Below are 12,012 nucleotides of genomic sequence, written 5' to 3'. Positions count from 1 at the left end.
ACCAACCTTTAGCCATGTCTTAGAGTCACTTGCAGCTTCTCAGTTGCTGTCACCTCTGTGCTGTCTTCCCTTTGGAGAAGGAAGTTGTTTCTGGATCATACAAAGTTATTTGGAATATTTCTAGCATTTTACGAATGTTATAAGCAAGAAATGAAAATATTCCTATTGCTAAAAAGCCATCACTTCATTTGGACTCAGGGTACACTGAGCAACCTCACGCACTCAGGGGTAGCACCGATGCTGCATCTTCCATATAGCGACTGTCAGGCGCTTCCAGGGGAACAAAATTGAAGCAGCTGCTAATTCCTCGCAATGCCTCGAGCTAAACCACAAGCCCTCTCGGACGCGACGCGAAAGCAACCGAGATGTGTGTTTAAGCCTGCCTTTTCAAACTACTTTTTCCTAATTTAGCAACAGAAACTTTACATGCAAATGAATAGAGGTTGTATATTTAGGGTCTGTGCAGAATGGCCAAATAGGAGACTGTATGGGAAAAGGAAACAGCTTTTTTTCTGTCCTTTTGCACAGTTTCGAAATGCGGCAAGTCTGGTGGATTCGGTAACACTAATGCAGAACTGGAAAGTGGAGAGGAGAAGCAAGTTTCATTAACAGAGAGAACTCTCCATAAAATATACTGGAGCTGATGGAGGAAAGGAAGAGACAGCCAAGATGCTCAGCTGCAAGTGGAGTCCAATTTGATGCTCAGCGTGAGTTTAAAGGGAAGATTTTCTCAGCCTTAAAATAAAAGAGCAGTATCAGATGCGTATGGGGCAGAAAACTGTCGTCACAGAAATGGATTGTACCAGGCTCGGGAAACGCAAGAGTGGCAAAAGCAGCTCATTTTGCTGCGCTACATTTATAGATGTGCTCATTTGAATGCTCCCAGGAGGACTGGCTTTATGCGGCCAGACAAAATACACGGGCATCCTAGCACGCAGTATCGCGATGATAAAACCTGAGCGTAAAGGAGATCTACCACAAGTTAACTGGAGATTTTGCCTTTGAATTTTGGGGAGCAGACCTGATATCCTGCCAGCAGATCCGATGATGTCTTTCATTTCTTGCAGCACCAGCCCTCTGACATAAATTGCAAACATCAAGGACCCGATCCTGCTTCCCCTGAAATCGATACAAGTTTTGTCACCAGTTTCAATGCGATCAAGGATTCAATTCTGCAGTTCTTGAAGTCAATAGGGTTGGGGGTTTCTGTGCATAAGTAAGGTTGGGTTAATACTGCAGAATGGGCCTAGATTATATTGATCGTTTGGATTTAAGGCCAAGCATAAAAATGGGATTAGGGGAAAGAGAGAAATGTTTGAGAAAGTGAGTTTAGAGCAGCATACGTTCATGGCGTGCAGCGGGTCAGCAGGAATTCAGCCGGAGCAAAGGCTGCAGCGGCACAGCCTCAGTTAGCCAAGTCTGTCAGAAAGTATTGGGGGTCACAGAGAGAAGAAATTCACTGTGGAGATCCTTTTTCATCCACTCCTTCTAAAGCAAACCTTTGAGTCACTCCTTCTCTATTAAAAATAAACAAAACATTGACAGAAGAAATTATTGTCACACATACACACCTGGTAATTGATTCTGCTTCTTCGCTGCTGCTTCTTCTCCCTTACAGGGTTGTTCTGTGTTTCTGTAACACCGCTGGCAAATCAGAATTTATTGTACATATGTTTGTGTTCCACTTAATAAAAAATACACCTATATTTTCAGATAAACTTTGTTAGTAATTCATGAGGTAAGTGACTATTTATGCTAATAAGGGAGAAATATATTCTCAAGCATAATGCATTACATAAATTTGAATGCAAAATGTTCAATTATGAAGTAAATACAGGTAATGCAAATAGTAAATTACATCCAATAAAAATATATAAAGAATGTGTCTTCAAAGAGAGAGAGGCTTTTATTTGCGTCTGTGAGTTGTTTAAAGAGAAAAGAATTAATAAATACTGAATTACTCTTATGATGATTTAGCTCATAATTCACCAATCCATAACGACTCCCAGTAATCAGACTGTTGTTTCATACCCTCCAATATAAGGCAGGACTGTTTCCTCAGCAATTTTATCCCTACCAGATTATCTCGTCTGATTCTATTAATTCTCTCCCATAAATCTGCTAACAGTGATATGTGATTTACTTACCCTGTTAACTGATCTGAAGACTGTTAAAAGGATTTATCTAGCACTGCACCTAGGAGCAGTTTATGCCTTATCACTCTGTTACTCTGAAGAAGTCTTTCTGAAATCAATTTGGCTGGTTTCATAGTTAAATTCAGCGGACACTGTTTAGTTCTGCACCATAAAATAAGACACTAGATAAACAAAAGGAGCAGTAACTGTACCTAATGTGTTGGTCTTGATACGTGTTTAAGTTATAACAAATTACCCTCCGAGTCCATAGAACTCATAACCTGCACGTTCGCCTCTGCTAAATCTCCTGTGTTAGACACACGCAGAGGCACACGCGCTTCGGCGGTGGAAGGTCTCGCACACGCTGCTGGCGTGCTCGTCCGACGCAGGGCGATCCGAGCGTGTTGGCAGTTAATGTTTCACGTCCCCCTGCGTGATTTGTCAGAAAACTCTCCCACGATAAATAGAGGTTAGTTCGAAGGCTTACAAACCAGTCAGCAGCAAACTGGGAGCAGGCACGGCTCCACGTTAATGCCGTCGAAGAAAGATGCTTGAAAACAAACCGGAGCAAGAGCCTACGAGAGGGACGCTGGAGTTTTCCCTCTGCCTGGGATCAGGACAGGATTGTAACAACCAGTGCTGGGAAAAGGGAGCAGTCTGGGGGAATCGGCCTGCGATAATTGTGGAAAAACTGAAGACTGAATAGCTCTAATTGAAATGAAAGTGTGTGATTGTTATGGGAGAAACACTGTTAATAGAGGACTGTAAATGTTTAGACACCCATTGTGAATAGCCAAATAATAAAGAAAAATACTACTAAAATGAGAATTATATAGCGTAGGGAGGAGAATGTTGCTTCTGAAGGTTATCCAAAAATTGCTAATAATCTTTTTTTCCCTGACACGCTGAACAGTAGAGGCATTTTGGTGCAGCAGTCCTGTGGAATAATAACACAAGAACAATATTGTACAACTAATAATTTTACTTGCTGTTCTGGCAGGTCAGAGCTTCAATTTAATTTGCAGCACTTGCTTACATTGGTATCAATTAAGAGACGGTGCCCATTAGCTCACACAATTTCATACCCTTTGTCTAGAGTTCAGAGTTGACTCAGGAAATTTACTCGTTTGCAAATGTAGCACTTTGAATCCTCACGTCCAAACAAAACTATTTTATGGGGCTGGAGCCACATTTCCACAGCCATCTATCAAACAGGCAAGTGAAATACTACGATTGTACATTCTGAAAAGCAATAACCTTTTCATTTAAAAATATTAGCACACATTTTATGTCTCTCATAGGTGAGCATGTTAAGTGATATACAGTACCACATTCATCTTGCTCAGGGAGAAAACAAATACAGGGAATTGGAGTGTCCTGGGGGGATTTACACTGTGAGCCGGGAAGTTTTGTTGATTCCAACGAGGAGAAGAAATAGGAAAGACAGCCCGAGTAGTTAAGTTGTATTAACTTTGCCATGAATCGCAATCCGTAAGATAAAGCTGACAGATGTCCATGGCTCTGTGTGTGTGTGCGTGTTTCGGGACCATGCAGAACTGTGTTTTAATTTTGTTAGCCATGTCAGTAGCATGTTTTAGCTTCACAGAATCGTCTCAGTGATCATTTCTAGACGTAGTTATCTCCCTAAATTTGCAGTATGCCCTCCCTTTCTTAGCTGCCAAGAACAGTACATGCCGTATGACTTTCAGATGTTAGTACTGGCACTCACACCGATAATGGCATAGTCAGAAGATGTTATCCATTCGTAAATCCACTAGCCAAGTACTATTTCCTAAGCAGAGATTCTTTGGCTATTGCAAATGATGATTTTCACAGTCGGTGAAAAATTACCCAGCGACTCGCCCGCACCTACAAAGCAATACCCTGGGCACAGTTATAAATAGCAAACTCCGAGGGGGAAGGGACCGGGGCAAGGGGAGAAGGAAGGATTTGAAGTACAATGTTCAAGAAGCTGGTTTAATATATGACCAAGTGTCAGAAGTCAGGTTCCCGAGAATTACTTTTCAGATAAACAACTTTATAGCACTGCACTTAATCTTACTTACTCGAGACATCTCATTTATCACGGAATTACAAGTAACTTTAATTCTATCGATATTCCCATAAAACCCGGTCGGAAAATCGAGCCTGGCAGCCTCGGAGGCTGCGGGTTTACTCCGGTCCGCGGTGGAGGGACCGCGGGTGCAGCCGGGCCGAGTCGCGCCGGGCCCCCGCCGTCGGGGTGGCGGCGGCCGACGGCGGGGGCCCGGCGCGGCTCGGCCCGGCTCCCGCGGCTCCGCACCGACCGGGGACGGCCTCGGAACTGACCTTTCGACGAGAGATGGCGCTGTCGAGGTTTAAACCGAGCCGATCCGCCGCTCCGCGTCCAGCCCGCTCGCCGCTTCCACGGCACCCCCCCTCCCCGGCCTCATCCCCAACCCCCTCCCGGAGGCAGGCGGGGGGGGACGGGGGGAGGGAGGCTAAAGTAAATACAATTAGTTCTAAATGTATTAAATTAATTAGTCCGGGCCAGCAGGCCAAGTGGGGAGGGCGCGGGGACTGCAAACTTGCGGGGCTTTCGCACCTCTCGCCGGGGGATGGAGGGGGGGGGAGGATGATGGAGGAATCGATGCCCCGTCCCGGCAAAAAAAAAAAAAAAAACAAAATCGATAAATGAGAGGGAGCGGAGCGAGTGACCGGGCAGCGGGCACGGGGGAAGGGCCGGCCGGCGGCAGGTATCTGCGCCTGGCACGGCGGAGCCCCGCGCTACGAGCGGCCCCGGAGGCGGCGCCGCGCTGCCGGGTCCCCGCCGGGGCGCTGCGGCCGGCGCTGCCCCTTCCTCCCCGGCCGGAGGGAGCTCCCCCGCGCCCTCAGGTGCCCGCACCGCCCGCTCGGGCGGGGGCAGCTCCCGGGCACCCCGCCCCGGGGCAGGGCGCTCGCCCGAAGGCGCGCACGGCCGCGGGGAGCGCGGCGGCCGGGGCCGTCCCGGAGCGACGGCGGAGCGGGAGGAGTCGGCCCCCGGCGCGGCCCCGTCCCGCACCCGCTTACCCGGTGAGTCCGGCGGGAGGCGGCGGGCAGGAAGGGGTTAAGGCGCTCCCCAGCTGACAGTCAGCTGATGGGGCCCTGATTGACAGCTCCGAAAAGTTTCCTTGTTTCTATACTATTATGCTAATGAGGGCTGGGATGGCGGCCGCCCATTGGTCCGGCCGCCCAGTCAATTTCCCATTTGACGTCAGGAGCGCTATAAAACTCAGCAATGCTTTTAAACTCTCCTGCTGGATGAAACCTTTAAAATATTTTTCATCTTCTTGCTGTAGCTTTGGGGTCGAGGTTTTGTATTTTTTTTCCTCTCTCTCTTTTTTTTTTTGACTATTATTATTTTGGTCGCGATATCGACTTTGATTTTTTTTTTTTTCGCGTGTCTTCGCTCTCTTTTCCCTCCTCCCTTCCCCGATGAACCTCTCTCCTCGCTCCGCACTTTGCATGCGAAAGCCTAGAGGAAAGGCACCATGAAGTGTTAAAAATAACCAAACAAAACAACAACAACAACAAATTTCCTCGCAACACCACCAGCTAACACTTCCAGCTGCAGTTTGCAAGCTGCAAAAGAGAGAGAGGAGGAGAGAGAGAGAGAGAGAGAGAGAAGGGAGGGAGAGAGGAGGAAAGCAGGAAAGGAAAAAAAAAAAAAACCTTTATGCAAAAGGCGAATAGCAGGAGCCCCTCGCTCTGATGCATCAGCGGCAGCGGAGACTCTGCAAAGGATAACGCGGAGCGGGAGCAGCCGGGGCGAATTGGAGCGGAGGCTGCGAGGGGCCGTGGCGAGAGGCAGAGGCAGGAGAGAGCGGAGCAGAGCTCGCCAAAAATCAAGCTGGCTCACCCGGTGGCAACTCAGAGCAGTCCCCTCGCTCCCGGAGCGCACCCTTTCTGGAGGACTGTCAGCAGCAAAAGGATGGCATCAGAACTGGCAATGAGCAGCTCCGACCTGCCCACCAGTCCCCTGGCCATGGAATATGTTAATGACTTCGATCTGATGAAGTTTGAAGTGAAAAAGGAGCCGGTGGAGACCGATCGCATTATCAGCCAGTGCGGCCGCTTGATCGCCGGGGGATCGCTCTCTTCCACCCCGATGAGCACGCCCTGCAGCTCCGTGCCCCCGTCCCCCAGCTTCTCGGCGCCCAGCCCCGGCTCCGGCACCGACCAGAAGACCCACCTGGAAGACTACTACTGGATGACGGGCTACCCGCAGCAGCTCAACCCGGAGGCGCTGGGCTTCAGCCCCGAGGACGCGGTGGAGGCGCTGATCAACAGCAGCCACCACCCGCTGCCCGGTGCCTTCGATGGCTATGCTAGAGGGCAGCAGCTGGCCGCGGCCGCCGGCGCCGGCGGCTCCGTGCCGGCCGAGGAGATGGGCTCGGCGGCCGCCGTGGTGTCGGCGGTGATCGCCGCGGCGGCGGCGCAGGGCGGCGCGCCCCACTACCACCACCACCACCACCACCCGCACCACGGCGGCGGCGGCGGCGGCGGCGGGCACCCCCACGCCGCGGCGCCGGGCAGCGCGCCGCCCTCCTCCGCCTCCTCGGCCGCCGGCTCCGGCGGCGGCGGCGGCGGCGGCGGCGGCGGCGCCGGGGGGCTGCACCACCCGCACCACGGCGGCGGCGGCGGCGGCGGCGGCCTCCACTTCGACGACCGCTTCTCCGACGAGCAGCTGGTGACCATGTCGGTGCGGGAGCTCAACCGGCAGCTGCGGGGCGTCAGCAAGGAAGAGGTGATCCGGCTGAAGCAGAAGAGGAGGACCCTCAAAAACAGGGGCTATGCCCAGTCCTGCCGCTTCAAGAGGGTCCAGCAGCGGCACGTCCTGGAGTCGGAGAAGAACCAGCTGCTGCAGCAAGTGGAGCACCTAAAGCAGGAGATCTCCAGGCTGGTCCGGGAGAGGGACGCCTACAAGGAAAAGTACGAGAAGCTGGTCAGCAATGGCTTCAGAGAAAACGGATCCAGCAGCGACAACCCTTCCTCTCCAGAGTTTTTCATGTGAGTTCCCACAGCCTTGCCACCTTAACTAAAAGTTCTCCGTGTGAGTTGTTGTTGGGGGCTTTGCTAGAGCGACAACCCAGCTTGCCACCTTCTAGTACTATTTTTTTTTAAACAAAAAAAAAAAAACAAACAACAAACTCAAAACAATTTTAAAACAAAGTTGCTTTTGGGGTTGGTTTTGTTTTTGGCTTTTGTTGGTTGTTGTTCTTTTTTTTTTCTTTTTAAGGTGGGCTGGCTCCGTGTTAGCCAACCTAAAGTTCTACATGAGTTTCTTTTCTGTTTATTATTATTATTATTTTTTTATTTTTTTGTGGGGGCTTGCTGTTGTGGTTTTGTTTTTGTTTTTCTTTTTTTTTTTTAAATTTAAAAGATCCAACTCGCCACCAACTCAGTTCTTCATATGAAGCTTGCTCTTCTTTGAAACCTGCCATCCACATTATATATATATTTTTAAGTTCATGAGGTTTTTTTTTCTTTTGAGCTTGCTGTGTCCAAAAAAGTCAGATTTTTTTTTTTGCCATCCTGAGTTCTTCATATGAGATTTGAGCTTTGCAGAAAGAAAATAAAATAAAAAAGACAAAAAAAACCCAAAACAAAAACAAAAAAAAAAATACAAAAACAATGTGAAATTTTTAGACTCCAGCTTGCTGAGTTCCATCAGTTTTTAGCATTGTTGTGCGAAACTAGAGATATGCCTAGATCAACCTGCCAAAATCAAGCCTGCATCAACCTTCGGTGTGTTCATGTGAGTTTTGGCCTTAATCTGCCAAACGTGAGACTTTAGTCTGCCATTAGAATCCCATACTCATCTCATGCATTACGCTTGCTATTTTGTCTTAGCAACAATGAACTATAACTGTTTCGAAAGACTATGAAAAAGAGACATTATATTAATAAAAAACCCTGCATGCTGGTCATGTACGGTATAATTATTTTTTTTTTCTTTTGCTTGGAAATGGACTTTTGGAGACTATTATGGCATGGCATTCATCATTTTGTTTTATTGCCTCATCACTTTTTTGGGTTGAAAGCAAAAAAGTGCAACCTTTGATCTTCCTCCTCCTCTTCCTCCCCATTAAAGTTTGCATCTGCTCTAAAACTGCTTTGAGTTACTCAAAACTTCAGACTTCCTTTTAAATGCACTGAAGCATTCCCTCTCAAAAAACATGCCAGAATGGATTTTGATAACCTGATGTGGCAAAAAAAAATACAAAAAAAACCCACAAAAAGAACTTTGGAAAGATGTTCGAAAACAAAATTCACGTCCCACTTGGGGGGGATATTGAAACCATGCTGTTGCCTAAAACAGTCTGAAAATTAATTTTAAGTGATCTGCCCCATTTTTTTTTTTTTTTCCTTTTGGCATTTGGTCATTGTCAAATGTGGAATGCTCTGGGTTCCTAGTATATAATTTAATTCTAGTTTCTGTCATCTGTTAGCCCAGTTAAAATGTATGCTACAGATAAAGGAATGTTATAGATACAAATTTGAAAGAGTTAGGTCTGTTTAGATGTAGATTTTTTTTTTAAAGATTGATGCACTAAATTGTTTACTGTCGTGATGTAAAGGGGGGTAGAATTTGCAATGGGACTGTTTTAAAAAGTAGTTTATGCAGCATGTGCTTGCAACTTAAATATAAGTTGGGTATATGTAGTCCTTGCTATACCACTGACTGTATTTGAAAACCAAAGTATTAAAAGGGGGAGGCACCCCTGTTTATATCTATAGGGGTATTTTACATTCAAAATGTATGGGTTGTTTTTTTGTTTTGATTTTTTTTTTTTCAAAATTGAAGTATTTGGGACTGAATTGCACTAAGATATAACCTGCAAGCATATAATACAAAAACAGCAACAAAAAAATACGAACCTGTTTAGAACGCTAATACAATTTATGCAGTTATAAAGATGGCATTACTGCACAGTTTTAAAATGATGCAGATTTTTTTACAGTTGTATTGTGGTGCAGAACTGGATTTTCTGTAACTTCAAAAATTCCACAGTTTTAAAGGCAATAATCAGTAAATTTTATTTTCAGGGACTGATATCCTGTCTTTTAAAAAAAAAATAATGGAAAGTAAATCTTACCACAATAAATATAAAAAAATCTTGTCAGTTACTTTTTCTTTTACATATTTTGCTGTGCAAAATTGTTTTATATCTTGAGTTACTAACTAACCACGTGTGATGTTCCTATGTGCTTTTCTTTCATTTTCGACTCTATGGTTATATCAAAAGAGAGAATAATCTACAATAATAAACTGCATTTTTTTGATTCCGTACTCAGTTTCTTAGTCTGTAGTTTAAAGTTCCATAACTCCGAGAGCAGTACTTCAGTGTACTGCCTGGCGAAGAGGTGATGCTGGTACGAGAGCCGAACTCGATAAGATACAGGAGGGGAGAAGGAAGAGGCTAATTTTGTGTAAAATAGAAAATTGTCGCCCGCTAGAAATGAAGTTCTGTTTCAGGTAGATGAAAACTGTCGGCTTTCAGGTGCTGCTTCCGACTTCTCAGTATCGCAGCGAGCTCGGTTTCAGTGACTCAGATCATCCCACCAGGTTTTAGGAGATCTCAAAGGGGAGGTCTGTGTAAAAACCTGATGACATGATATGGCCCTATATTTTGATTGTTTTATGATGGAGTGAAGTGAAAGGGAAGACTTCACATCCTCTTATCATCTGATCCCAGCAAAGCATGCCTGTCTCGAGTAAGAGATGACACTGCATCAGGCTTGGCTCGTCACAGAGCCACTTAACGCTAGATTAAAAGATTTCTTGCCATTTGGGTCCATACTGCCTCCTTTTTTTCTTTGCTTTGCTTTTTCCTCCCTTCTTTCGTTTGCCCTGTGGTTTTCTTTTTCTTTTCTTTTTTTTTTTTTTTTTTTTTTTTTGCTACAGGCCTTAGAAAGCCCAAAGTGAACTGAGGAGCAGAGAAAAAAAAATAAATTCAAAGGACTTCCTCCAACTTTTGAGAGTTACTTGTCCTAAGCAATCAATCCAAAGGTTAATGTGCTAGAAACGCTCAGGTCTCCAAGCCCCTCTTCACTGCCGTTCTCCGTGTCGAAGGGCACTTTGACTTCGAAAGGCTCCTCAGACCCTCGGCCCGGCTCGTTTGAAGCCACCTTCCCAAGAGCCTCCAGCGTCCGCTCGCAGAGCCCTCTCCCTCTCTTTGAATGGGATTATCTGCCCAGTTTATTTGAGAAGTGGAGGCTTCTCCAAAGGATGCTCCGGCTCCTCCAGGATGGGGGTTTAACTCCAGACCCAGGCTCATAAACCCAGTAGGTTTTTTTTTTCCTTTATATTTCCCCCCCTCGCTGTTGGTGAAACTTCTTCCCATCCGTGAGGTCACCCCTCCCGGGCGCTGACGGCACTGAAAGGAGAGGGCCTGTTGCCGTTCCTCTGCTCGTGTGGTCCAGTCCATGGCTCGGACCCATCCTGCCCTGTGTGCCAGGGTCAGGATGTGTCCCTGAGCCCCACCACGGCCCCCTGCACCCACGAGAGCCTGCATCAGTGGGCGCTGGGTGCTGCTGGAGGTCAGCCTGCTCCCACGGAGGTCCCTCTGGAGGGGACGGACACCCAGCCCCGCCGTGGGTGACGGTGAATGTCAGTGGCCGTGGTCCCCGATGCTGCACCTCGCCCCTCCCCAGCGCCAGGGCACCAACCTGCCCTTTGGCATCTGACCCGCTGTTGCACCAGGGTTTGAGTAATGGTTCAAGCTCCAGATTCTGGTTAATTCGAGTTCTCTTTTTCTGGTTAATGTGTAATCTGCGGGTAAACTGGTTGCTATTGGCCGAGCAGAGAATTATCTCCTCTCATAACGACAGGGCTGCTTTTCATTTCTTCTCCCACCTCCCCTTCCCCAGCTGAGCCTTTACTGATGCCCAGGTGTTTTCGCAGGGGGTCACTCAGAGGCTTCGCCACTGCCTTTGCCGAGAGCTGCCGAAGGAGCCCTGCCCTAAGGAAGGGAAGGGACGAGGCCTCTCCTCGGCAAAGCCCCCTCCGAAGCGGTGCTGCGGCCCCCCGGGGAGTGCCGAGCCCCAGGCCCCTGGAGTGGGACCCGCTTCTGGGCCAGCCTCATCCCCACACCCCTCCACCGCTCCGGGTTTCCTCGCAGGCAAAGTTAGGAGCAGGCACTAGGATTTTAAAAGTGTCGTGACTCAACTGAGCAGCACAGAGCGAGGGGAGCACTGCTGCCTCCCTGGAGTGTCTTCTTTCTCGGAGGAAAAAAACAAAAAAGCCACCCTGTTTGAACAGCGATAAGAGAAATCCTTCCTAGAAATAGAGTGCAGAAGGGAAAATTCCCATCACACACCCAGCCTGAGAGGGGGAAAAGGGCTCTCTCCCAGTTTGGCATTGTTATGACACATTGCAATCTAGCTTGGCAAATAAAAAAAAAATGCTTGAATTTCAGCCTGAAGCTGAAGAGGGGAAAAAAAAGAGATGTGAGTTGTGATGTTCACTCCAGCGAAGTGTTGGGGTTCTCCGTATGAATCAGTGCAGGGCAGCGCCCACCTTTGCCGCAGGACTGCTTGCTGGGGACTAATTGGAACCGCTCTGCTCTGAATAACCTACATTCATTAATCACCCCTGGCTTGCTCTGGCCTCGATCCTACTCCCGTTGAGCTCAGAGGTGCAATCCCTGGAGATGTCGAAGGGGAGCAGGATCCTGCTCTTCTCCCGCAGGTACCTCTCTGGCTAAAGCAGGGGGAAACGCTGCCTGAGCTGGGCGACCGCGTGTCGAAAGGCGTGCGTGGTCTTAATCCCCCCATCACTAACAGTGTCCTGTCCCTCCCGTGGTCCTATAGCGCTTTCCCATTTATTAACTACATTACAAAGAACTTTCATGTG

General features: G+C 47.8%; 1 protein-coding gene across 3 annotated transcripts; it reads left to right on the top strand.

Moving 5' to 3' along the window:
* Window positions 1-6,084: 6,084 nt before the first annotated feature.
* On the top strand, window positions 6,085-11,707 carry MAF (MAF bZIP transcription factor). 3 transcript variants are annotated; one of them, XM_086621004.1, is made up of 2 exons: window positions 6,085-7,163; window positions 11,665-11,707. In XM_086621004.1, the coding sequence occupies exons 1-2, from the start codon at window positions 6,085-6,087 to the stop codon at window positions 11,705-11,707; spliced, it is 1,122 nt and encodes a 373-aa protein (XP_086477130.1). The 3 variants fall into 3 exon arrangements, with proteins under 3 accessions (XP_086477130.1, XP_086477132.1, XP_086477131.1); XM_086621006.1 differs by lacking the exon at window positions 11,665-11,707 and having other exon boundaries at window positions 6,085-6,437; window positions 6,597-7,167; XM_086621005.1 differs by lacking the exon at window positions 11,665-11,707 and having other exon boundaries at window positions 6,085-6,480; window positions 6,595-7,167.
* The last annotated feature ends 305 nt before the right edge of the window (window positions 11,708-12,012 follow it).

This window comes from Tauraco erythrolophus, chromosome 15 (assembly GCF_009769465.1).
Source record: "Tauraco erythrolophus isolate bTauEry1 chromosome 15, bTauEry1.pri, whole genome shotgun sequence".
Taxonomy (NCBI): domain Eukaryota; kingdom Metazoa; phylum Chordata; class Aves; order Musophagiformes; family Musophagidae; genus Tauraco; species Tauraco erythrolophus.
Note: the sequence above shows the minus strand (reverse complement) of the source record. Positions and strands in the feature narration are given on the sequence as shown.

Coding starts and splice junctions, on each gene's coding strand:
- MAF (XM_086621004.1), top strand. CDS start 6,085: ATGGCATCAGAACTGGCAATGAGCAGCTCCGACCTGCCCACCAGTCCC. Junction 7,164..11,664: donor TCCTCTCCAGAGTTTTTCAT/GTGAGTTCCCAC, acceptor GAATCAGTGCAG/GGCAGCGCCCACCTTTGCCG.